This window comes from Micropterus salmoides, unplaced genomic scaffold, assembly GCF_014851395.1.
Source record: "Micropterus salmoides isolate LMB-PRFRI ecotype aquatic unplaced genomic scaffold, ASM1485139v1 Ms_hic_scaffold_4, whole genome shotgun sequence".
NCBI classification, from domain to species: Eukaryota; Metazoa; Chordata; class Actinopteri; order Centrarchiformes; family Centrarchidae; genus Micropterus; species Micropterus salmoides.
The window spans coordinates 23,882,139-23,910,032 of record NW_024043372.1 but is presented as its reverse complement, the minus strand read 5'-3'; the positions used below and the strand labels follow the sequence as shown (position 1 = coordinate 23,910,032).

Sequence of the window (27,894 nt, the reverse complement as noted above, 5' to 3'; positions counted from 1 at the left end):
GAATAAGCGTATTTCCAAAAATGTTGAACTAAAGCAGTTTGTTTTCAGAGGGTGAGAAAGTAAAGACAATAAATCTTATCTTTTTCTTTTGTTGGTTGAAGTTATCAATGATGACACCAATGAAGAGGTTTAAGGTGAAGAACGAGCCGAAGATGATAAAGATGACGAAGTAGATGTACATGTATAAGTTGTCCTCGTAGATAGGCTGGTCCTCCACCTGTAAAGGGGCATGTGAAAATGTGTAATAAAACTGCATGTTGAACTGGAAGCTCAGACTTTAAAACTGCAAAAAGCTTACCTTTCTAGAATCTATTGCTGCGTACATAATGTCCATCCAGCCTTTGAATGTTGCCTGTTTGGTGGAAAGACACGTTGTATGAGAAAACACCTGATATCAGAGGAGGAAATAAATGACAAGTGACAGTAAATTTTTCTCACCACTTGCAGGAGGGCCAGGTAGCCCGCACCCACATTGTCAAAATTGATCTTGACGTTTTTCCATCTGACTTCACTGTAGTTTGCATTAATGAGAGCAAAACACTCTGTTTTGTTGTTGACGTCTTCAGGCAGGAAGTTCTCCTCGGCTGTTTCATTGTAACAGTAGTAATACTTTCCAGCAAACAGGTTGACACCCATGATGCTGAAGATGAGCCAGAAGATGAGACACACCAGCAGCACATTCATGATGGAGGGAATTGCACCCACCAAGGCGTTCACCACAACCTGTAGAGAACAGCGAGGACACAGAGCCACTGTAAGTTCACAATCACACGCCAGCTGTATGAAGATGTTCACACGAAAGAAAATCAAGACACACATACATAGAAATGCACATTCTTTCCCTCCATTAGAGGCTCTGGGTGTGTTATCTGATTTCTTGGCACAAAATGAATCATTATATCATCATTATAAAATACTAGGGCGTGTGACAATAATGGCAGCTCATGGTTTGGCACAACTTGAATTTCATGATTTGAATCTAAATTTAAAAACAAAAGGTTGCTTTAAGGACAAGGACGTTTTTTTTTTACCCATTAATCATTAAAGAAAGTCAAGGAGAGACAGGAAATTTGGGGGAGAGAGGGGGTGACATGCAGCAAAGGGCTGCTGGTCAGATTCAAACTTGCGACTGCACAAGGACTTTGCATTTATACATAGGGCGCACACACTACCAACTGATCTCTCTGGCGCCCCAAGGACATTTGTTAAGGCTATACGCTTGTCAACATTTTTATGCATCAGTTCAGTGTTAATTAAATGACACTTTTTTGAGCTTTCTGGCAATCAGTTACAACTGATTACATTGAAATCCATTTCAGCTGCATATCAACATTATCCCATTTTTGTATCGCAGTATATTGTGCCACGACATATTGTTACACCCCTATAAAATGCAATTGTTCCTTACCTAGATAACCAAATATTGCACTTAGGATTGTATGTATGTGTGAATCGTAGGGCTGGGCAATAAAACAATAATGATAATTATTGATAATTATTATTATATCGCAATATAATTTTCCTCAATAACAAAATAACAAATTAAATATATCGTCAATAATTATTTGATTTAATTCATTAGAATCACAAACAAATTAGAACTTAATTTTTCTATTATGTTTATTTTGTTTTGATTAAAAGGGACTGAAAAAAGAGTTACTAATAATATTTTTTGAAAAAATATTTTATCACAGTTGTTTTGAATGTTCTACCTCAGATTTGTGAAGTCAGCCACTATTTGGCATCAAGTGTTTGTCACGTTCTGACCATAAAGTATAGTTTAACCACATAATTAACCATCTGGTCCTTCAATTTTCACTCAGGGGCAAAAATTAGCCTTTAAACTTGAAAGAAATAATGATTTGACATTTATCGTGATAATTATCAATATCGAAGGATATGAAATGTTTTTATTGTGATAAAATTTTTGTTGCCCAGCCCTAGTGAATCGTACACAATCATACGTATGTTCCACCGTGTCAACAACTGTAGCAGACAATGACTCTTTGTGTATGTATGGTGAGTTCAATCTGCAAAGCTAATGTGACTAATAATAAACTTGATGACAGGTGAATTTTCATTTAATGTAAAGACAACACATATTGTTGAGTATCCCCAAACAGTGTATTACTGCTACAGGGTTACCAATATTGCCAAATTAGTCTATGAGTGTGACTTATGTAATCTATTCTGCACTGAACCAGAGATAAAGCTATTAGCTTCAGGAGGACACCATATGAATGTGCATTTCCAAACACAGAGGTGTCATGGTAACAGAAAGCCAAATAAACCAAAACTATATAGGCAAACATCAAATGCAAAATTCGCATCCATATGATCAGTTAATATAACTACTACAAAATGGTGATCATATAAATCATGGTGATGACATTCATTGAGGAGTGGTGAGCGAGGATGGCGAGGGGGAGGGGGGGTATGCAACCAGAAGTTTGTTGATCTTCCAGTGTGACAATGCCAAAGCCAAACTGTGATAAGATCAAATAACAGGACACTTGAGGCAGAGCGACAGTCAGAGGATGCTGAGCTTAGACACTGGCAAGATTTATTTTTCTGCCCAGCAACAACCAGAGGCTGATTCAACCCATCACACATTACAATAATGATCAGAAGAAGAAAGAAAATGCGTCTTTCTCAGCCAAAGCTTGGTACAGAGCCCTCCGGGGGTCACATGGTATCCTATTTATTGATGTGGAAACTGTACACACAGTTATTGACCATGTGCACACATTTCTATATAAGTGCATTTGTCTATCATATGACAACTGGGGGGCTTTGTAGATCAGAAAAATTTAAACAGGTAACGGTTTACTTACCCAGATTGCATAATTTGTGTACATTAACTCTGTCCAGTGATTCACTTTAATAGGTTTTGTGTGATGGTTCATACCAACCTCTAGTTGTTCTCTCAGTTGATACTGAATACTTCAGAGCTCAGTAATTATTATAACGTGTTGCATCATTCAGGTCAAAATCCCTGTTACGGTCTGGTGTTTCATAAGGTATAGGACAGGTATTTTTTAGGTTTAAATATTTTTAATGGATCCATCACTGCAAATTGCCTTAACATAGCACTAAATTTCTAATATATGAAATGAAATATGATAAATCAAATCAGATGTATTATGACCATCTGAGATGATCTGCATCCATGCAAAAAAGCCTCTCATTGATAAAAGCGTTTTCCTAAAAGAAATTCCCCTAAGAGACATTTTTTAAAATTTCTATATTGCCATCTCTAGCATGCGTTGATGCTTTTCTTTAAATCGGCATGCAGAAGGACCAGCAGCCTGGTATCTTAGGTCTTACCCTCATCCCTTCAAAACGTGACAGGGCCCTGAGGGGTCTCAAGGCCCTCAGTGTCCTGAGTGATTTAATCGGGCCTAGATCGGAGAAGCCCAACGCATTAGCTATAAGGCTGACTATAGACACCTACACAGATAGGGACAGAAGGAGAGGGAAAGACAGAGGCAAAGGGAGAGAGGACCCACATAGTTAGAGGGGATATAGATAGAAAGTGGGCCCTATATATACTGTTAGGATGGCTGAATGGTTATATACAGATATATATAAGTACATATATAGTTTATATATGTGTAAGTATATGTATCTATATAACATAAGGTTAAACAGGGGTTAATACAATAGACAAAGGTCAATAAAGTGTACATGACCCAAGTTTTCTTTTTTATGTGTTTGTTTGCTTATGTTTGGTTTAGTTTGGCAAGCCAGTCTAGCGTGATAACCAGCTTAACAGCACAGTGAGCACACCTGGAAAGAAACTTGTGGTTGACACAGTGAGAGGGAGAGAAGATAAAGAGTCAAACAAAGGGAAAAAATTAGAGGAGAGATGTATTCACAGACACTAAATCAATGTGACACAATAATATACACACAGTACACAGTACAAAACAGTACAGTTTCCACACCAGAGAGCATCTCACTTAACGAGGGGAGAGAAAACGCAGAAGGTTGAGGACAACTTTCAGGGTTAGAAGAGAGAGGATAACCTGTGAAAGTAGGAGTCCCAACACAGCACACAAGCCTTACCCTGGACCCTCAAACACCGACCCCTCAGTCCCTCTCGACAGCTGCACAATGTCTCTCTTAACTTAAAGAGAGACACAGTTATAGGCACCTGCTGTGAGAGAGAGGACAGGTCAATATTAGGGTAGAGATTTGCATGAAAAGTCAGGATACGTTATCTGCATAACACATAGGTCAATTGAGAATACGTTGAGACTTCTGCATATTTGAGGTTTTCTATTGAAGAATGAGTAAGGGTTTGACACGCACTGGATCCCACCACATAACCTGGAGAACTTGACTCTTTCGTCCCCTGTCACAAAGTATATGCATGAATTGGCCTTCTATTCAGTCTCAACAACTACACATTATAAGATTCACAAAGGCAGTATGTATTAGAGGGCTATTGCATTGAATTGCATTATATTTGTCATCCTATGTTCTGTCCAAGCCTTGAATATTCATATATGCATTGACATGCATATTCTAGCAAGAATCCATCAAATGCATCAGTCGGGCTAATAACAGTAACTTTCAGCTTCTATCAGACGTGGTATGGATCAGAAGTGGTAATGATCGGGCTCATTTTGCGAAGACAGGCTAATCTTCTGAATAAACTACAACTGATGAAACAGTGACAAACGCACACAACTGCACGTATATTTTCTCCATGCTAGTGCCAGGGTCTGAGGATGGCATTGTCATTTGGTTCGGTCCCTCTATCTGTCTCACACCTTGATCTAGGAACAGGATATCTTGAGACCGTCTACCGGCCAGGCTGCCCTGAGATTTTGTATCCATTGATATCTGCAGTCCCAAGACGATAAATCCTAATGATTTTTGCTGACCAACTGACCTTTTGTGTAGCACCCCCATTTCGGTAATGGCCACATGTCCATAAAAGTTTCCCCTGGATATTCATGGTCCCCTGAGGATGTATCCAAATGTTTTTTGAGACCACCTGACCATTCCTTAAGTGCTCCTGGCAAGACAAACTTGTTCTCAAAAAATACAAAACTCTATTGGGCAGTTGTGGTCAAATTTTCTGAGCACAGTCACACTACTGAAACGATGCATGTGCTGAAGGGGATAAACCCATTTTCATTTCAGTGGTTTCATGTCTTTTCTACAATGCCCCCTCAGAACAAGCATTATCTGCCCTACTACTGGTGAGGCCCTTAAAAGTGCAAAATCGTGTAAGAGGTTTGTCACTGATTATCACTAAGAATGAACAATCTATTTTTAATAATGAGACTGATAAAATGATATAGCATGACTGACATTGTAAAAATCATATCATCTCAAAAATTATTTTGAGAAATCATTCAAAATCTGTTATGTCTCTTTTATGACCTACTTGCTAATTGTAATGCTGTATGGCTGATCCTCTATATTTGTTCATAAAGTGAAAATTACATGAAATCAACAAAACATCTGAGCCTGATTGAGCCATGTCTTTGTGCAAGCCACAGGATGTCTTCATCCCAGTGAGGTCAGATAAGCTCCCACAGGCAATGTGGCATTCGCTGGAAACACAAATAGGCACTTCAAATACTGCAAATGTGGGTATTGGGACAGACCCACAGACAAATTCAGAAAACCAACATACATTAGTATGTATCCTTATTGTGTGCCATCATGGGACATTTTCACATGATAAGGATGTTATCATTGAATCATGGACAGATTGACACATAATAGTCAATGCCAGTGGAGAATTGGTGATCAAGGGATAGGTGATTACCAACCAAGACATGACTTAGCATAAACATAACATAAAACACATCAAATACATGTAAGAGGATTAGGACAACAAGAAAAACATTTCTGAGAAAAGAAACAATAACAAAAAGGTCAAAGGCTGTATTTGAAATTGTTCCTTATAGTTTAAACTGTAATTCGTTATTATTAACCATTACTTATTCACTACTTTTTACTAGGTTGGTGGTTCAATCCCTGGCTCCTCCAGTCTGCATGGTCCAATCCCAATCATCACCCAAAAGCCTAAGCCCTGAACCCTCACAGAGTTAGTAGATGTCACTTGGTAAATACTTAAGTGCGAGAGGCTGCAAGGGCCTGAAATGGTATAATCAGACAGCACTGCACATTGCAACATATTACATTACGTTACCTTGACTACACCAAAACAATTGTGGGTTTGTGACTTTTTATTTTACATTTTTTACTTTTGACCGAGGTACTGAAAGGACCCACTGTCTGATTGGAACATATACCAGGCTCTTGCTAAGTAAATTGATTTGAAAATTACCTGTGGACAAGAATTAATTTTCAAATAATCAACTTACTAATTTTTATCAAAACAGCGTCAAGCACTTACATGTAAACTTATTTTTTCCTACAGTCGCTCCATATTTGTTTACCTTTATTTAACACAGTGTTCCCCTGGTATCCCCATGTTTAACGTCACAACGCCACGAACTGTGGGTAATTCCCTCAGGTAAAGTCTGCAGAGATGCAGACTTATGGAACGTGTGCATAACGGGCTCAAAAAGTCTGTGAGAGAGCCCTGATGCACTTGGCGATTCACAGACTTACTGGTAACACGCCTCAGTCCATGAGTCAGTGAGTGTGGAGATTGGGGTTCAGCCCAAGTCGAAGTGTCCTTGGGCAAGATACTGAACCCCAAATTGCTCCTGTATCATCAGTGTATGAATGTGTGAGAATGATTAGTTCCTTTCTGAAGTGCAGTTGGCACCTTGCATGGCAGCCACTGCCATCAGTGAAATGTTTTGTGAATGGGGTGAATGTGACATGTATTGTAAAGCGCTTTGAGTGGTCAGAAGACTAGAAAGGTGTTGTACAAGCACAGTCCATTTACCATTTACACTGCCTTATGCCTCTTCAGTGTATGACAATAGCCTAACATTTAAAGACACCATAAAATTATGCCTTTAAGTTCCTGGAAATGTTCACAGTGACCTCATCGAGCACTGGTAAGTATGAAGATAAAAACAATTCGCCTGATTATCAAATAGAACTGCCTTTCTCTTTTTCACTGATATCCCCTTGGATTCCAGTGACATTAATCTTATGCCATTTTATGTCCCACCTCAACTTCCTGTTTTAATAGGAAACACATCATATAGAGAGCCTAAGTCCCTCCCCTTCCAGTGGACCACCATGGGACCTTATTTCTGAAAAATATTGTACGGTAGTCAATGGCAGGAGACAACAAATATTTTGATCCCGTTTGAATTGTGCCCTGAATTACACATATGATCTTTGTCGATTTAAAAGATACATTTTATTTTATTTATTTTTTATTTATTTATTTATTTTTAAACCTGTCCTGCCCAGCAGCCTGGTATAGAGTATGATGACCTGGATACCATATTGTGCCAGACAGATTTTACTTTAACAAGAGAGTATTAATATACTCCTTTGTCTGTTTTATTATTTATTTAATTATGTATTGATTTGTCACCGGGCCGGACAGGGGGGCAGACACGGGGATAGGGGGGCACAAACAGGCAGCACAGAGAAAGAACAAGACCTGCAAGAGAGGGAAACACCAATTGCAGAAAGCAACGAAACCTGCAATAGAGCAGAGAGGGGGGCTTGGGGAAGAGAAAAACAACAACAAACAAACACAAACAAAAACAAACTGACTGTGAAACGGGACAAACGAGAGAGAGCAAGCGGAATAACACGACAGCGAAAGCCGGCCGAGAGAAACACCAGCAGCAAGTCCCAGCCCGGCAGTAAACGCGCCGTGCAGGTCACCATGCACCCACCAATAAAAGTCCGCCGTCCCCCCAACCGCCGGAAAAAACAAAGGCCGCCAGCGCCAGCCGACATCCCCCATGCCCAGCACGCCCCCCGGCCGCCGTGCAACACCAGCCAAACCAGCAACGAGGCAAAATTAACCAGCTCAGCTGCATGCCACCACCAACCCACCCACCGGTCAAGGGCCGAGATCTCCAGGCACAAGCCCAGTACAAAACGGAGCACAGCCCTGCACCCACACTGCACATCCCGAAAACTAACTATATACCTCAGTATCCAGAGGGGCCCAACAACTGGCCGACAGAGAAATGGGGAAGCATGGATCCGAGGCCAACGAAGCAAAACAGGGACGCAAACTGGTCCCTCCAAGCCAACGAGGAAATGCCTCCCCTGGACTCCAATGCACAAACTAAACGCCCAGCAGCCATTCAGAGACCCCACAGCACCCCCGACGCCCGGGGCTCCAGGGGCAGGACACGAGGCCAATGAGAATCTCCCCCACTCCTTCAACCCCTCTGCATGCCTCTGTAAATGTATTGTTTTGTGTTGGATGCATGTCATGGATTGTGAAGTGTTGTCTGGTGGAGTAAAGATAAGGTGTGTGGTAACTAAGGTGCAGTTAAAGTTGGAGGGTAGTTGTGACACAGGCACCCCACAACTGTCAGGTAGTGGAGCCTCCCATCGTGCCCCTCCCACCCCCCAAGCCCTCTGTGTCTAATGTGCAATTAAAATTGAGGGGCAGCCAGTGGGGGAGGAAGAAGGGCGAGGCCGCAATAAAGCAGCCCCACCCACCAAACGCCCCCCAGAGTCCTAAGGGTGTATGTTGTGAGACATGACCAAAGGGGGAAAGGTGAAGGAGGTCATAGGGAGGCTAGAATGGTCCTCTTCACTGGGACCAGATTCCTGACTGGCCCCATCATTCATTCAGTCCCGTCCCCCAACCCCCTAAGCAGGAGGACGCCAGGTCCCTCCAGCCCAGGGCTTATAGCAAGAGCCCCTCTAGCACTGGCAGCACCCCAGAGTCAGCAACAACCCCTCCCAGCCCCAGGACGGGTCCAGCCCCCCCAGCGCCCCACACACCCCCGAGGTAGGTCAGTGCAGCCCCAACCCAAAGTCCAACAATCCCCCCCCCCCCCCCCCCCACACACTCACACAAGGGAGCAGGTCTGGAGCAGCAAGGACCCTGCCCAAGGACAGAATGGCCCAGACCCGAAGGTCCGCCCACACCCAGGAGGCAATGTCACTCAGGCCAGGTCAGGCCAGAAGACCCCCACCCCCGCGCCCTTCCCTCCCTAGCAGCGAAGCATCCCACACACACGACAGCAAGAGACAGCAATCACCCCGCAACAGCAGCAACAGCCCCTCAGCCCTGGGGAGTCAGCAGATGCACCCAGCCCATAGGACTCAACACGACCACAATCCAGAGGGCCGCGACACGACTGCAAAACAACCATCGACACCATAAAAGATACATTTTAAATTAAAGAAGGTCGTAGCTTGATGTAAAACTGTTGAGATATAAGACTGTGAAAATACGTACTTACAAAGACCACAAACCCAAAAGTAGCGTATGTGACGTCGTAACTTTCTGTCAATGACTGAAGCTAACGTTACTGAAGCTAACATCAAAACACTTACATGAGAGGATGATGTGATAAAAGAGCCAAGAGTCGTTGGATTAAACACATCAGGTGAGATATATTTCTGCGTGGAACATAGCTACATTATCTAGCTAGTAGCAAGAAAGCAGTGAACATTAGCTAGCTTTACCGCGCTAACATGTTGATTCATTGAGCGGTTTCACACAAAACGACATGTAACTACTGTTTTACAACAAAATGCGACTTTCTTGACTTGCAAAATTCTATTTTAAATTGACCAACATCATATGTGTAATTTAGAGTTCAATTCTAATGGAACAAAAACATAAGTTGTCTCTCGCCATTGACTACCATACATAATTTTTCCAAAATAAGGTCCCATGAGCCGGAAGCGGAAGTGGGTGACTTAGGCTCTCAATAAAAGGAGACCTATTATGCTTTTCCACATTTTATGACTTATCTACAATGTTAAAATGTTGGATGTTCATGTTAAACATGGCCAAAGAATGAGGTTAAAGTATTTTAAAGAAATCCCTGTGAGCAAAAACCTCAGATTTCCTCCTGTTCTGAACGCTCTGTTTTGAACTGCTTTTTCTACCAACGGCTCCGTTCTATGTATTACGGAGCCAGACGGAGCTGGTGTTCTATATATGGGCATAGCAACGGCCCAGCAAGGGCTCAGTCTGCCCGTTCTGCCCAGCAACAACAACAACCTGGTAACATGCTACAGGTCAATCAGAAGACAGTGGGCTGTGAGAGGGGGGGGCCTTAAAGAGACAGGAGCATTTGCAGCTTGTTTCACACAGAGGCTGAAATGAAGCCCTACATGAAGAGTCAGTATAGGAAAATAAAATCTCTTTTTGAACTTTGAATCATGCAAAGCAGGAGTCACAGAACTACAATATAGGTATGGAAAAGCAGTTTAATAGGTCTCCTTTAAGGGTACAGTGAGACAGGACAAGGCAAAGCTGCCACTGACACCTCCCACAATCAGCTGCTTGTGGAAAGATCAATCATTCTGTCAATCCAAAGGCAGTTCAGTGCTTGCTACTGTTGTTACAGTTTAGTTTCACAAATGACACTAATCAGTACAGAAGCTACGTCTGAGGTGAGTTTGATGTCAGCAGCAAAATAACAAGCTGTATTTAATGACACATGTGATTGGCTACCACACCATGACTCCTTCCAGGTCACACGTCATTTATTAGAACTTAGTCAGCCATGTTGCCTGTTATCCCATTGTGCTTCACACATGCAATTACAAAAACAAATGTGAGGCAGCAGCTGTGCTTTGTTCGGTCTGGCTGTATTTTAAGGAAATAAGGACCCTTTAAGCATACCATGTAATGTATAGTTTTCTTTTTTCAAATACAGACAGGAAGAAATTCAAGTGAGAAACTCATCACGCACAAACAACAAAAAGTACAAACCATATGTGGGATTGTCAGGTGGGAAAACACTGAATGACTCAGCAGTCCAGAGATAGACACATAGCAGGGTTTATAGATATTTACTGTGTCAGGGCTGTTGCTATGCTGCTGTCATGAGGCCCAGAATTTCAAGTGGCACCCTGGTAATGGGAGGCTATGACACTGACATGGAGCACAGTGAGGAAAACATTGCCCTCTTATCAATTTTAAAGTAATATCACATTATATGTCCACTTTTACTGTCTAAATGTATGATGAGGACTGGTGTTTCTGCTCCATACCAATGTCCCAGTAACATTTAAAGTTGCAGCATTTTGCAAAATTTGTCTCTCAAGCTGTGACCCATTTATACTTTGCTATGCAAGGTGCATTAACATTATAGCCTAATACTGACCCAAAAGGTACAGTACACACTAGGTTATCAGAACTGCTTAGATCTCTAAAATGTACTTCAAAGAACAGACTGTGTTTTTGAGATTCTGGGCCATTTGTATCTGCACTTCTGCAGTACAAAAAAATGTATCCATCTTTCCCCAATAGACCATTTGCTCTGGAGAGTAATACAATAGGCATTATCCAAAATGTAGAGACCATTTTTGTGATAAAAGGTTCAAGTCAAAGTTTTATTATCTAGATTTACATATAATTCTATATATAATACTGTCATCCCTCGGAGAAAGTTCAGTGTGACAAGCTGATAACTTAGTGACAAATGGCTATCCGTTGGTGTGAGTGCATGACTTCTTCTAAGAGGTTTAGCGGGCTAAACTTTAGAGAGTGGCAAGGAGAATTTTTTTTGATCATCTCTGACATAGAAAAAATCTAGTACTGAGCAATATTTGTTTTTTTCTGTCAACTTTCAAGTGGATATGTATTGACATAATGCTCTGAAAACTCTTCTGCTGTATTTTTGAAATGGTATGCAATTGTACTTACATCCACAATGAAGAAGTCTAACCAACACCAGGCATTGGTGAAGTACTTGACAAAGCCGTAGGCCACCCATTTCAGCAACATCTCCAGGATGAAGATGTAGGTAAAAACCCGGTCAGCGTACTCCAGAATGATTTTTACTGTCTTCCTCTGCTCAATGTACACATCCTCAAAGGCCTAAAGAGCAGCAGAGAATCATCACATAGATAATGACTTCACTGATGAAACAGCATTTACCATTGATATATTACACATGTTGATGTTGCAAATTAGTAAACTGTAAGGTGAGCCACACCTTGCAACTTAAATGTTTGATTTCTACAAAACTGAAAAAACTTTCAGTCCATGCCATTCTTCAGCACGTAAGTGGTTTGATTTGGCCAAAGGCCTTCCCACTCCAGAAAGCTGCAAACCTAAGCTGGATTCTGCCGGTTGAAACGCTGGTGCATTACAGCCCTTTGCTGTCTATTAGCAACAGTCATATCAAGAGCAGTTGCAGAGGAAAAGAAGGAGATGATTTTTCTTGTGCACATCCTTATGAGGTTCACATTCTCTAAATGAATGCCACATCCTTGCTTTATTCTTAGTTCACATGACATCTCCTGCATTTATCATAATGTCGTAATAATAATAATAATTAGAAGCACGGGTATGATTAGTATGATGTGTATACAAGAGAGGGAACACCCATACTTTGTGTGTGCTCTTACCAGGGCTCCACTGCTGAGCAGGATCATGAAAATGATGAGGGTTTCAAACCAGTTGTGTTCTACAATCAGGTAGCAGGTCTTCCTCAGGAACCACCAGTGTTTCCCCCAGCCGTGAGTGATGGGAACATCACAGCACTTGTATTTGGCCACACATTCTGTATGACAAATAAAAACACAACTGCTGATATAGATAGAAGAGAAATAGAAGAGAGAGAGAGAGAGTGATGCATAATACTACAAAGGACACAATGTAAAATGTATCACAGTGCCATTAATATAGTATGTACAATGATAATAATAATTCCTGTCTGTTCATTGTTATCATTTTCCACAAAGTCAGATAATAAACACCACCTACCATCTGTCCAGCAAGCGTCTGGGTCAAGGTATTCCTCGACTACCTCCACCACTGCCACCTCCTCCACATCAGGCTTGATGTCTATTGTGCTGCCCTCAGACGAACTGGTGTCATCCAGCTAGGACAAAGAGAGGGCCAAAGAGATCAGTAAAACCTCTGACTTCACTTTACAGGCTCAGCAGTTAGATGCTGAAAGCATATGGATATGGCACAGTGCCAGGACAGCCATTACATTAATGCCCCTTTGGGTTTATATGCATGACATGATTTATTGCTAGATGTACACGTTGTAGCCATGTAGTTTAGCTGAGTCTCCCTCTGCCACCCCTTATTCTGCAGAGTTATTAACAGAATCACAAGGATGTAATTAAAAGATCGTTGTTATACATGCAAAAATATAGATTCTTCAGTGATGAAGGATTCATATATTTGTGGTGAACGAATTAAACATGCTTGTACAAGCACAGTCAAACAAAAGTCAGTTCAATACACAAAAAAGTCAGTTCAATACACAAAAAGGATATCTGTTCTGATGAAAAACACAATTAGTATATAAAAATTATACTAAGTTCATTTAGATGCCTATTATTATTTTATTAATGTGTTGGAATAAAAACTGCTCTGAATATAAATTGAATAGTAAGGTTTGGTAAAGAGGAATGGCTGAAAGTTCACCTGTACCAATACATCATTTCATATCTTAACAATAAGTCAAGGCTTAGGCTGGGCAAACTAGTGAAACACAAGCATAACAGCAGGCTCATTGCAATAAAGTATATATCCACTTGTGCACATGCAGACACAGACACTCAGCCGATTCACTTCACTAGAGAATGATACTGCACTCTATAATCTTAAGCTGTCAGCAAAGGACCGCATTCACGCTCTCTTCCACTCCCTCTCTTTTCTCTTTCTCTTCAACAAAAACCAGATGGATCCCTGCTTTTCTGATTGGCTGTTAGCAGCTTTGTCTGTGTCTACTCCCTGCAGTGTAACCCCGTGGCTGGCTGTGGTGCAGGGACGTTTTTTTGTGTGGTTGGTTGAGGGAGCCCAGTGGAATATGAACCTGGTGCAGGTACAGTAGTGACGCTGCTGCATCATCTCCTTCCTTCCTACTACAAACCAGGTGAAGGTGACCCATGCATCAGACTTCGCAACAGGCTTTAGGTCTGGCTTCCCCTTCTCCCACATTGGTACTATGCACTATGTTTCTCTGTCTGCCGTCTCGTCAGGACTGCCTTTGTCTTTGTCTGTCTGCAGGGTCAGCACTCAGTGTTGCAGCTCTCATGTCTAAATGGATGTTCTGAAATGTCAGATAAACTAAATGCCTTTAGTGTGGCAGCTCAGACCAGTTCTACTTAATGGATCAAAAGAGGCTCTCACGGTCACAAACAAACACACACACACACTTGTGCTGTGACTTATCACCTTATATAACATAACTAAGTCATCTTTTTGGTCAACACAACTGAATTGTGGCATTTGTTTGACCATGTTAAAATCAGACTTTAGAGGATCAATGTCTTAAATTGTAAATAATTGTATAATATAATAAGTAAAACCACCACATAATCTCCACCCATCAAGCAATTATTTCTCCAAACTATCATCAGACTCTTAAGCAAAGACATCGCCGCTGCCATCTCTCTGCTATCATCTCTCCTCCATTCTCACACTCTTACCCGTCCTTCCTACTCACATCTTTACTGTTCTCCACATCCGATTCACTGCTGAAGTCTTCCGTGTTGAGGTTTTCAAAGTCCGACTCACCAACAGCGATAGGAACACAGACGGTGAGGTTGGGGTTGTGGATGAAAGACATGTAGTCCTCATCAATCATATACTTTCCCACACTGCTCCCAATTCCACTGGTGGTGCCATTGCCATTTTTAGCATAGTCCAGGTCACGGTTGATGTCCACTGTGTGGTTTGCAATGCAGTTGAGCTTCTTCTCGTACATGTCATCCAATGGCTTCTGTTCATCCTCTATAGGCTGCTTGTCAGTGACAAAATACAACAAACAAAAAAAGCTACTAGGCAACAAGAATGCCATCATCGAGCTCTTTGACTAAAACACACATTCATATAACAATTGTTGTAGTTCAAGTTCAACAAGAAGAATTGCAAATAGATATAAAAAAAAGTATGTATTACCTTCTTGAGCACTGTGGCTACGAAGACCCGCATGTGAATCTTGAACCAGGCAATCCCTTTCTTAATGCGGGCAACCGCAAGCTGGAGGTTGTTGGGCTCACCATCGTCATCTGTGGCAGCAAGGTTGTCTGCACTGAATGAGCTCAGCAACAAGGCCAGGAACAGGTTCAGTACCTCAGAAAAAATACACAACAAAAGCTGGAACCCCATGCACTCAAAGTCATCATTCAGTAGCATCTATGCTATGTTATCTTTGTCTTGTCTTACCACCAGGTTTCCGATGACCATGACCATCATGAAGACGGTGAGGCACATGGTCTGTCCTGCCACCTCCATACAGTCCCACATGGTCTCAATCCACTCCCCACACAACACTCTGAACACAATCAGGAAGGAGTGGAAGAAGTCATTCATGTGCCAGCGAGGCAGTTCACAGTCCAGGGCGATTTTACACACGCAGTCCTTGTAGCTTTTGCCAAACAGCTGCATGCCCACCACGGCAAAGATGAAGACGATGATGGCCAACACCAGGGTCAGATTACCCAGAGCTCCCACTGAGTTACCAATGATCTTGATCAGCATGTTGAGGGTGGGCCACGATTTGGCTAGTTTGAACACTCTCAACTACAAGAGACACAGGATTATTCCAAAGTTAGTTTCATTTTAGGACATTGATTTAAAAGTGGTTGGACATAAAATTACTCATGTTTTTATTTCATTTTGAAGGTCAAGTGAAGCAAATGTACTGGCTGCCAACATGTGTATGCCATGTGGTGGGCACAGGCACAAGATATAAACATTAGGAGGTTCCCCTTCGAGGGAACTCGAACTGCGTCGGTTACGACACTATGGGAACGCCTCTAGGCGTAGCAGGTCTGAACGTGAATGAAATCACTCCAATCCTATTGGCTTGTTGCTAGAACGGTAAGGTGTGACAGAATAACCGGAGGAGTATAAAGCACACCTGTACACACTCATCATTAGCTTTTTTCTATTCAGCAGGCGCTCTATATGATATATATATATGTTGTTTGAAGAAAGCTCCTGTCCTACAAGCAGTGTGTCTTACCTGAAGAAGAAGTCTACCAGCATGTCCGGCAACCAGAAGTACAGAAGGTGTGTTTATTTTCTTGCCCTCGGTACATCACGGATGGAGATTCTCATGAGATGTGTGTCTCATGTTTGGGGATGAAGCCCTTTCCGTGCGGGTACTGAGGTACAGCATGGCTCTCTTTTCCGAGGATGGCCGGATGTGTTCTCCCCGTGGGGCGGGCCCTGCGGCCGCTGGGGCGGCCCGGCGGTTTCACTCATGGGTTCACAGCGTGATTTGTCGGAGGATTTCGGGACGGCTGAGGCTTTTTCCCAACCTTCATCCGCTGGCTCCGACGCTTCCTTTCCTCGTTCAGGAGTCCGTTCTCGGCTTCTCCCGCTCGCGGTTTGGATCCGGAGACGCTGCAGCAATCCGACTCCGAGGAGGCGGACGTGCTCAGCGCAGTGGACGATGACTTCCGGGTGTCGGGGCGGCGTCATCTGGCGGCGCCCGACTATGACGTGCTGCTGGAGGTGGTGACTAGAGCCATGGCTAAGCTCAACATCAACTGGCCACAGGAGGAGCAGACACCACAGGCTAGTGGTAAGCTTGATGAAAGGTTTCTTAAGCACCACGCGCCACCTCCACGCCGGTCTCTGCCATTTTTCCTGATTTACATGATGAACTGAGTAATCATGGGGCAGACCCTTCTCTACACGGCTTTCCACACCCCGATCACTGAACTACAGTAATGTGATGGGGGTTAGGGACCGTGGTTATGGGAGGATGCCTCGGGTGGAGGATGCGCTTGCGAGCTATCTCTCCTCTCGAATTGCGTCCTCCCTGGAGGAGCCGGTGTTACCCTCCAAGCCATGTCGCACCACATCTACGTTCGTGGGGAAGGCGTACATGGCAGCGGGCCAGGCAGGTGCGAGCTTGCACACCATGGCAGTGCTTCAAGCCTACCAAGCCGACCTGCTACAGGAGATGGTTCAGAGGGGGGGTCCCTCTGAGGAAGATCTGGCGGAGCTTCGCAGAACCACGGAGCGTTAGACGCAGGGCGAAGCGTTCCGCCAGTACCTCCCTCGCCGGTCTGGACCCAAGGCAGCTGAGGCTGCCAGGCGTAGGTCCCTTCCCTCTACGAGCTCCTACGGAGAGGAGAGGAAGCAGAGTGTCGCTTCTTGGGGGGCCCCCTCGAGGAGCTGGGGCAGCGAGACGGCGCTCTCACCCTCAGCCTTCTGAGAGACGCGATCTGAGGACCGTCATCCAGTCCCTACGGAGCTCAGAGAAGACCGGGGTAGGGGAGTCTCCCCTCCCGCACCCCCCCCCCCCCCCCCCCCCCCCCCCCCGGAGGCTGATCGAGGTCCCCTCCGCCGTGGCAACGGGTGATGTTATCCCGCCGTTTACACGTTCAGGACGCACCTGCCACCATCAAGTCCACGCCGTACTGCCTGCCCCGAGGGTCTGCAGTCAGGCGGCGTTCAGACTCACTCACCGTGGATCTTCGGCGGCTCTCCCCTGCCGTTCTGGGGCTTCAGGGGTCCACCAGAAGATCACACGAGACACCGACCACCAGCCCCGAGGGGCTGGTTCCGTTGGCAGACTTTGCAGAGGCTTGGCGGAGCCTGACGAACATTTCTCTGTGGGTCCTGCGCACTGCCATACATGGGTTTCGACTACAGTTCATAACCCGCCCTCCAAAATTCAACGGGGTGGTTTGGACTGTGGTCCGCCCGGAGCAAGGTCCGGTGTTGGGACAGGAAGTTCGTACTCTGCTGAGGAAAGGGGCCGTGGAACGTGTCTCCCCCCCAGACAGAGACGCCGGTTCTACAGCCGGTACTTCATAGTCCCCAAGAAGGACTGAGGGCTGCGCCCTATTTTGGATCTGAGGGTTCTAACCGGTCTCTGAGGAGATTCAGGTTCAAGATGCTCATCATCCCCGCCATCGTGACACACATCCAATCCGAGGATTGGTTCGTTACGATAGATCTAAAGGACGCCTATTTCCACGTCTCCATCCGTCCTTCTCACAGGAAGTTCCTGAGGTTCGCCTTCGGGGGTGTGGCTTACCAATATCGGGTTCTTCCATTCGGCCTGGCACTTCCCCTCACACATTCACCAAGTGTATGGATGCAGCACTGGCCCCGCTGAGGCTCCAGGGCATCCGGATTTCAACTACATCGACGACTGGCTCATCCTAGCCCAGTCTCAAGAGTTGGCGGTTCGGCATCGAGATGTCGTTCTGGCTCATCTGTGGCGTTTAGGGCTGAGGCTCAACGCAAAGACAAAGAAGAGTGTGCTGGCACCCACCTAACGGACTACGTTCCTAGGGGTAGTATGGGATTCGACAACAATGCGGGCACAATTGTCTCCGGCACGTGTCGACACCATATTGGCTGCCGTGAAAGGGGTGAAGTTAGGCCAAGCCATCACTATAAAACTCTTTTGAGTTCTGGGTCTCCTGGCGGCTGCGTCCAGCGTAATACCATCTGGACTGCTGCACATGAGACCCCTGCAGTGGTGGCTAAGGACCAAGGGTTTTTCCCCGAGGGGAAATCCTCTCCGTCTGATTTGGGTTACGCGCAAGTGTCTTCGTTCCCTATCAGTTTGGAAGGAAACTTGATTCCTGTCCCAGGGGCCCGTGCTGGGAGGGTCTTGTCGCCGGCTGGTCATTTCGACAGACGCCTCCCTCACGGGCTGGGGCGCGGTCATGGACGGCCGCTTTGCAAGGGGATCCTGGCAGGTGCATCAATCCGAGTGGCATATTAACTGTCTCGAGATGTTGGCGGTGTTCCAGGCTCTGAGTTTCCTGCCCGATCTCCAAGGCCACCACGTCCTGGTTCGTTCCGACAACAAAGCGGTGGTGGCCTATCTGAATCACCAGGGCGGTCTGCGCTTGCGCCCTCTGTACAGACTGGCGCGTCAGATCCTCCTGTGGTCCCAGCAGAGGATACTATCGCTCAGGGCGATGTATCTCCCGGGGACGCAGAATCAGGGAGCAGACCTGCTGTCGAGGCAGGGGCTGAGGCCCGGGGAATGGAGACTTCACCCAGAAGTGGTGGAGCTCTTGTGCGAAGAGTTTGGCCCCATAGACGTGGATCTGTTTGCGTCTCAAGAGACTACGCACTGCCCGCTATGGTTTTCTCTCGTTCCTCCAGCCCCGTTGGGTCTGGACACCATGATACATTCGTGGCTGAGGCTACGTCTGTACGCTTTTCCCCCAGTCGCTCTGCTCCCGGGGGTTCTGGAGCGGGTCCACCAGGACAATGTCGGCCTACTGCTCGTAGCCCCGTTCTGGCCAACCCGGGTGTGGTTCTCGGACATCATGTCGCTCCTGGACGGCCCGCCGCGGCGGGTCCCTCTGAGGAGAGACCTGCTGTCCCAGGCGCAGGGCCGGGTTCTTCACCCTTGCCCCGCCATATGGCGACTGTGGGTCTGGCCCCTGAGGGGGCACAGTACCTAGAGGCGGGTCTAACAGCCGGAGCAGTCGAGACCCTCCTCAGCTCCAGGGCTCCATCCACACGGAGGATGTACGGCCTGAAGTGGAGTGTTTTCTCCACTTGGTGTAGGGAGCGGTCGGTGGACCCTGTTACCTGCCCAGTGGTTCAGGTACTTGAGTTCCTCCAGGACCGGTTCTCTGCTGGTCTTTCCCCTTCCACCCTCAAGGTGTACGTGGCAGCTATTTCATCTTTCCACACCCCTCTGAGGGAGGGGTCTTTGGGGAAACTTCCCTTGGTTGTATGTTTCCTCCGTGGTGCCCGGAGGATGAGACCTGCGACTCGGTCCAAGGTTCCCACTTGGGATCTGGCGGTGGTTCTTGGGGCGTTGGCTGAGGCCCCCTTCGAACCCCTGGAGTCAGCTGAGGCTAAGCACTTGACCCTCAAGATGGCCTTTCTCCTTGCTATCACCTCTCTGAGGAGGGTGGGGATCTCCAAGCGCTTTCGGTTCCCCGCAAGCCTGGAGTTTGCCCCGGGGAATATTTGGGCTATCCTGCACCCTCGTCCAGGATACATCCCTAAAGTGCCTTCTTGTGCGGCAGGGTCCACAGTGCTGCAGGCATTCATCCTCCACATCATGTGACGGCGGAGGACGGGAGACTTCATCTGCTCTGCTCTGTCAGAGCACTGAGTATTTACACTCTGAGGTCCTCCCGTTGGATGAAGGCTGACCAGCTGCAGTGTGTTTTGGGTCCCCCAGGGCTGGGCTCCCTGCATCCAAACATACTATTAGCAACTGGATTGTTCAGACTATTTCCCTGGCCTATCAGGTACGCGTTTTGCCTTCACCTGTGGCTGTGAGGGCTCATTCTACCAGAGGCATGGCGGCCTCTCGAGCCCTCCTTTCCGGGGCCTCTTTGCAGGATGTTTGTTTAGCGGCTGGCTGGGCCACTCCGCACACATTCATTCGGTTTTACAGTCTTGACCTTCCTTCGGCACCTGGCACTTGTGCGCTCTCCTCTTAGTCGTGCCACTTTATTGCACACTGGGGCAGGCGGGGTTTTCGGCACGGTTTAGTGGGTATCTCGTTCCCATAGTGTCGTAACCGACGCAGTTCGAGTTCCCTCGAAGGGGAACGTCTCGGATTACGTATGTAACCCTGGTTCCCCAAGAAGGGGAACGAGACACTGCGTCGGCCCGCCGCACCTCTCTCCCCGCCTGAAGCGCCTACTTCATAGTTTAAGCTAATGATGAGTGTGTACAGGTGTGCTTTATACTCCTCCGGTTATTCTGTCACACCTTACCATTCTAGCAACAAGCCAATAAGATTGGAGTGATTTCATTCACGTTCAGACCTGCTACGCCTAGAGGTTTTACAGTTTAAAGATAAGTCTTTATTGATCCCCAGAGAGGGAATTCTGCATCAAATACGTTTAGCAAATAAACAACACATTAGTAGTATACACAATCTAATGGTGGTATACTAGTAATAGATGGTATTTCAAGCCTTAAACTCAGCCTTGATTTGGAGCTTTACAGAGAGAAATGTGATGATAGTATAGAGAAATAAGCATTATGTGTGGCAGTTGACAGCCTGTACGTGAGGGCCAGAAGAGGTAAACAAAAGTGTGATATCCCGTCTCTACTCTCATTCACTTACCAATCGGAATGACCTGAGCACTGACAGACCTTCCACATCAGCCAGTCCCAGCTCAACTAAACTCAAGGTCACAATGAAACCATCAAAGCAGTTCCAGCCTTCCTGGAAGTAGTAATAGGGATCCATGGCAATCAGCTTGGCAAACATCTCCCCAGCAAAGATACCTGTGAATACCTGTAGACCAGAATATCATGTATAGTTCATGAGTTTTTTAGATCATAATAAATTGAAAAGTTGCTCCAGAGGCGTGCAACCTCTCATATATATAGCAGTTGTAAGTCGCTTTGGATAAAAGCATCAGCTAAATGAATAAATGTAAATAATACTAGTTGTATGGCTTTCCACATTACTTAACCAGATAATGCAACCTGTATTACGATCCTGTATACCACTGGTATTGTGTCACAGTGCAGTGCCTGCACAAAAATTATGTAACAGGACACAACAAATGTGGATTAATTTTTTTATACTAGCCTATAGTGATGCAGGGCAGCCAGCTATGTCAGCAGGGATCCGCAGCTGTTTGCTTCGTAACGTTTAATTTACATTTATTGTTGTTTTACTAATACACAGCTTCTTATTTGGTCTCAGTCTCTGTAAATTACATGACCCACATAATAAACAATAATGCAACATAATGGCACAGGACAACAGCACAGTGGAAGATCCCTTAACTGAACAAATGTTACTGCGATCTAATTGTTATAAAGGGTGCTAACAGTCTCATTTATAATATTCAGTCCAGCTCACTGTTTTCGTTATCCTCCAATGCCTTGCTGTGCTCACATTGCTGAGCATCTCTTGTGAATGATACACATATAGTTACTGAAAAGTGGCAGGCGAGCTAAAGCTGATGTATCACATCAGCTAAATGCAGTCAGTGTAACATTGGATGGATTGGTTCAAGCTGATAAAAATATTACTGTAACGCAGCAGTTTGAGTTTACAGCATATTGTGTGAAGCTGTCTCCTGGTGTGTAGAATTTTGCTCATTCATGGATTTGAGCCGGTTTGAGCATGTGTGCAAGCACACACCTGGTTGCAATTAAAAAACCGCATCACTAGTGGCTACTGAAAACTATATTTTGCCCCTTTAATTGGATGCATATCACAACCACTCTATAAATTACATTTATTTTTTTCACAAAATCAAATGTAGTTTCAATGGTTTCAATTGTGTAAATTACTGTAAAAAATAAAATAAAATAAAAAATCCAGTAATAATGGCATTTTGCCAATGATGGCAAAGGAAACTGGCAAAATCAAAAACAGGAAAATTTCAAATTCAAACTCTTTCTAGCAGTTTTAAGGGAAAATTGAGTGCAGAACGATAAAACTGGCTTGCTTACACTGCATTTCATTTGATGTAGTGCTGATTAAAAATGGATTTGCTTAGAGTGAAGACTCTTCTGACAGGGCAAGATCATAGAGCAGTGGCACCGTGTTCCAGCAGAACTTGTATTCTGAGCCTTTCCCATATCGTCCACCCAACAGTTAATCATGTGCCTATTCAGTGCTGCAGAGAACACCCAATGATTCATACTGCACCATCCATCAAGTTGATTCCTCTGACTTCATTTCCTGTTTCACTCCTGACAACATGCCAATTCCTATGACCTCATTTCCTGTCTTACTTCTGCCATTGTGCCAATACCGCTGCCTTCAGACAGTTGTGCTACAGTGACATCTGACAAGGGCAGTGTGCTGTATATTTGGTTAATATGTACTCTGACAAACCAGTCCTGAAAAGATCAGTGCCTTATTATTATGACTCGTGTGTGTGTGTGTGTGTGTGTAAGAAAAAAAAAGAGAGAGAGAGAGAGTTAAACAGAGTACAGTAGAGTTGAGGTAAGCAGGATGCAATGGAAGCAGGAGAGTGAGAGTTTGGGGAGCAGGCTGGCTAGCTACATTAAAATGGAACTAAATCTTTAATGAGACCCCATCAGAGTCCTATATATGCTATGCATGTGTATATTCTCAAAGGGTACCTTCGGTATATTTCAACCTGGACCATATTTCTCAAGTTTTTGAAATTGTTTTGAAATTGGTCCAGCATTGAGCAAGTGCGCTGCAGTCAGCAGCAGCGAGACTGGTCTGCAACGTAGTCCTTGCAGGCAATTGCGCCCTGTCAAAGTATGTCCATATAGGGCTTGTTTTTGCCACTGACACTGTTTTTGTGTCTGACAACATTGTGGCAATGATCTCTACAGACCCGCCAAAGCCACCAGACTCCACTGATAGAAACAGTAATTTTACCTCAGAGAACACAGGAGTTGTTGATCTACTGCAGCCTTGGTTGGTTGGTTTGTTTGTGTTATTGTGTGGTTTTGTTGTTTTTGTTTATTTGTGTTATTGTGTGGCTTTGGTGTTTTTGTTTGTTTTAGTTACTGTGTGGCTTTGGTGTTTTAAAGGGTTAAAAACACCAAAGTCACACATTAACACAAACTAACGGTTTAACGCAGCAGTAGACCAGAGAGGTTAAATTACTGTTTTTGTCAAGGGGGTCTTGGGGGTTTTAACAAGAGCAATATCGCGACTGTTTCTGGATAAACAAAAAGGATCTTACTCCTTAAAAAAAGGTCCATCTCTGTAGGGATCCTTTCCATAATGTTGCCAGACACTTATAATAACAATCTGATCCTGTTGGTGGTAAAAAACAAGCACTTTAGTGGGCGTACTTTGACGGGAAGCAATTGCCCGCAAGGATTACGTTGCAGCCCTGTCTCGCTGCTGCCAACTGCAGCACGCCCGCTCAATACTGGACCAATTTTAAAAAATGTTGTCCCAATTAGTCACATACAAGCAAAAACATGGGAAAATAGGGTTGAAAAATACTGAAGTCACTCTTTAAGTGCACATACCAAATGAGGGATTCATGTATTGGTTTGAGGTTATGTAAGTGGGTCAAACTGAACCTGCAATGCTTCTGTAACTCATGAGAGAGACAATGAGGTTTATGCAGGTAAGAAGAACTGCAGTTTCTCACCAGGTTGCCAACAGACAGGACCCCCTCAAAATGTTCAGTCATCGGGTAGTGCTCCATGGCCATGAAGAGGGTGTTGAGGACAATACAGATAGTGATGGCCAGGTCAACAAAGGGGTCCATGACAATCAAGTAGACTACGTGCTTGATCTTCAGCCAAAAGGGAAAGCACTCCCAGATGAGGAAGATATTGGCAAATTTGTACCAACATGGAGGACATTTCCTCTGAGACTCCTCCAACTCTGCAGGAAGAGGTGAAGGAGAAAGAAAAACAAAAAGGGTAAGAAAAACAAAGTTCACAGAAGTGAGTCGCCAAAGTCACACAAGCAAAATATTTTTTTTCCCCAAAATATTTTGGACCATAAATTTCCTGGTGAGTAACAGACACCATCTCTATCTGGATACCTTGTCTGCATTAAGAAAATGGCAATTTGAGGAGTAATTACTAACAGTATGTAGTGCAACATCTAGCCCACAGCTGGCTTGAACTGATCATATCTCAGTCAGGTGAAAATTTAATGCAACTCTTACAACTTGCTAAGAAAGGAAAGAAACATGCACTGTCTGTACCCTCTAACAGTGTGTTGGTGACTACGCTCATCTGACTGTTGGTGCGGTCCTTTCCTTTGAAGGAGGAGTTGAGCTGATCCACAGACACCATGAGAGAGCCAGAGTGCTTCTTCTTAATCTCCACGTCAGTAGTCTGTACTCAGAGATAGACACAATGTCAGTCAGAGATAGTACTCACATGAACTCAGAAACACCACACATTAAGATTCATGCTATTAAGCTACTAAACGATAAATGATGCCATACGTCTGCTTAGAAGACTAACAACCAAATGTGATAAATTTTTTAAATTTTACATCAAATCATCAAACTATGTTTACAATATATGATTCCCCAAAATGACCTGTACCTTTGTTTAATTTATGCAATTCCTGCAACATATACACACTTCAAATTCATACTGTAAATTCTCAAACAGTTGTCTTAATTCACCACAACTGAGGACAGAACCAGGTCTTTATTAGAACAAACCATAATTTAAGATTTTATTTCCCCTCTTCTCCATTTATTATATTTTAGTAAGCGGCCGTTATTGAAGTTTTGGCTTTTGTTTGAGAATTTACAGTACACTGTCTAAACCCTTCATCGTGTATTACTGTGTACTGTGCATATCATAACTACAACTCCCAAGTAAATAACATTAAAATGCATGCAATGGCATGCATGTCAAGAACAGAGGGGAATTCAAGACAGCATTTGCTGCTACACCATGCTACATTGTAAGAGAGGTAAGAAGGTAAAAGCAGGTAGATTGATTTGAGAATAACAGAGGGGTCTACCATGCCAGCTAGAATGAGGAGAAATATTGTTATAGAAAAAAGGTTTGATTTGTTCTTGCACCATCCAGTGGTTCAGGAGCAGAGGATAGATGGAAAGAAAAGAAGAGAAAGAGAGTGAAAGTAAAAGAAAGATACGGAAAGAAATAGAGTAGAAGATAAAAACAGGACAGTATGTGCCTGCATGTGGAAAGCCCCCCAGAATGAAAGGAGTAGAAGTAGGGAGTGAGGTTTTCTTCCGGTTAAATGTTTTGGCCTTGTTTTTTTTTATGAATGACAATGACTGTTTGTTTGTTCAGGGGAACTAAGGAGTGTTTATTTCATTTTGTGTTACTGTTAGATATTAATCATTGAAATGATAATCATGATGGCGGTAAGGCAGTGAGTTTGTGGATCCTGATTCAGCTGTTTAGCGACTTCTAGAGCTGTTAAAAAACGAGCAGTGGAAAAACGGGCATTAGATCAGGCTGTAAGTGTAAGATGAAATAATAAGACAGAATCTACATATTCAGGAGAAGAAAAGGGAGCTTTTGAGTTTAGGGGAACAAAAGGAACAAGAGCCAAGGGGAAGAGGTTGTGAAGGAGATGCTGCAGAGACCGGGGCCACCATCATCATGCCTAAACTGTATTGGTGTCCCATGGACGTCCTTACACTGTCATCAGTGGCTGCCTTATCTATTTTCACCTCAGGCAGAAGTCGTCTGCCGGGCCCAGGGCCGATGAGAGACACCACGCCATTGCAGTCCACTGTGCTGTTCCTCTTCCCTCCAGAGTGGGGTGCCAGTGGGTGGATGCGTGATGAGCCTTGGCTGTAGCCACTGTAGCTGTTGCGGCGGTAAGGGATAAACAGAGAGCCTCGGCGGTCTTCGCTCTCCTCTACTGTACTGTGCTCGTCATCGGCAAACTCGTTCTCTGAGCCCATGTCCTTGGAACGGCCTTTGAAGCTGAAGATGCTGCTCCGGCTGTTGTGGCGTGACATGAAGGGAGAGCCTGGGATGCTGAGGAGTGACTAAGGAGGGAGAGACAGATGCAGAGAGGGAGAGTTGAGGTGTTATTAAAAAAAGCAGGTGTTAGTTGATGTGTAAATAAAAGGGGCAGACAAGGGGACGAGGGCAAATGGGACAAAGAGGTAAACAAGAATAAATCAAGAACAGAGAGAAAAAGAAATTACTAATCTCAAGCCAGTGGGATGTCAGATAAAGGCACACAACATGAAAATACAGGTACCAAGGCTATCACAGACGTTTCCCCCTGTGTTTATCACAAAATGAGTGATACAACAATGATAAAGATGGAGAGCTTTAGTCTATTTTGGTTTTATAGAAAACTCTTCACATTCATTACAATGAAAGCTGTTTTCATCACACAATTTGTCATCAATGTGCAACAAAAATAATGATTGGGCTGTCCACATACAAAACTTGATAAATTTCCTTTTGCGTTATTGTTATTGTTGAGGCCACCAAACAAATTTTGCTGGATCTGACAGTCACCAACAAAGACCGTTTTGATGAGACATTTGAGATAATGCTTGTGTGAGAGAGCAAGATGTCTCAAAATGCAACCCGATCTCTAGCCAGAGTGTACGTCAGACTGGGCACTGAGTGAGGGAGGAGGAGGAGGAGGAGCAGGAGGAGGAGGAGGAGGAAGAGGAAGAGGAAGAGGAAGAGGAAGAGGAAGAGGAAGAGGAGGAGGAGGAGGAGAAGAAGTGTCATCTGCAACACTGTTGAAGTGGCAGAAAGAGTCTCAAGATGGCTTAGGCTCAAGACAGCCTACGGAAGGATGGAGGAAGTTAACTTACCATCTAGATAAGCTTAGGCCTGATCAACCCCACCTGGGTCAAATGGAGGGGGGGCGTATGATGTTAAAAACCAAAAACATCCAACGAAGAAGATGTTTTTGTACATCGGAAAGCTGACTGATGACCAGGAAAGTGGTTCACAACCATGACAGTGACAGCTCGGAGAGACAGGTTGGCAACTCAATTCGTGTCCTCTGTGAGGAGGAGACCAAAACTAAACTACAGAGAATCTCATGGAAACATACCCCTGGGGAGTCCGCGAAGCGAGAATGAACAATTTAGTAAGAAGGCCAGGTGATGTGGCCATGTGTGGCAAATGTGGCAAAAACTAGGCTAGAAGATCCACCAGACAAGAATAAAGTGTCTGGCAGGAGCAGGACACACACGCACCCAAACACAGCTGGGGCGAGACAGAAATTCAAGCCATAACAACAATCACAGTAAGCTTGCTGAAATGTTAGTAGTAGAGGAGGGGAGAGGAGTAACCAAATAGCCTTTCTCCAAGAACTACATAGAGGCAACAGCAGAAAGGAGCTCGGGACCAAAGGTACCAGTAAATGCAGGCAGGAGAAGAGGACAGAGGACAGAGCTTTAGCTCAGTAGACAGGAAAAACATCACAGTTGTTCGGCAGACAGGGTGGCACCAGACACTGTGGTGAA

At 44.6% G+C, this 27,894-nt stretch overlaps 1 protein-coding gene across 5 annotated transcripts in view; it reads right to left on the bottom strand.

Annotated features, from left to right (window-relative positions):
- The window catches only part of scn8ab (sodium channel, voltage gated, type VIII, alpha subunit b), a 60,979-nt gene that overhangs the window by 7,244 nt on the left and 25,841 nt on the right, over positions 1–27,894 (bottom strand). For all 5 annotated transcript variants that reach the window (XM_038697701.1, XM_038697703.1, XM_038697702.1 and 2 more), the window contains 14 exons: positions 26,119–26,442; positions 24,658–24,790; positions 24,091–24,329; positions 21,105–21,278; positions 15,245–15,601; positions 14,978–15,151; positions 14,523–14,816; positions 12,824–12,941; positions 12,466–12,620; positions 11,759–11,932; positions 3,328–3,450; positions 439–723; positions 299–352; positions 80–217 (listed from right to left, as the gene is read on the bottom strand). In XM_038697701.1, coding sequence (XP_038553629.1) covers positions 80–217; positions 299–352; positions 439–723; positions 3,328–3,450; positions 11,759–11,932; positions 12,466–12,620; positions 12,824–12,941; positions 14,523–14,816; positions 14,978–15,151; positions 15,245–15,601; positions 21,105–21,278; positions 24,091–24,329; positions 24,658–24,790; positions 26,119–26,442 — 2,742 coding nt within the window. The remainder of the gene's footprint in view (positions 1–79; positions 218–298; positions 353–438; positions 724–3,327; positions 3,451–11,758; positions 11,933–12,465; positions 12,621–12,823; positions 12,942–14,522; positions 14,817–14,977; positions 15,152–15,244; positions 15,602–21,104; positions 21,279–24,090; positions 24,330–24,657; positions 24,791–26,118; positions 26,443–27,894) is intronic.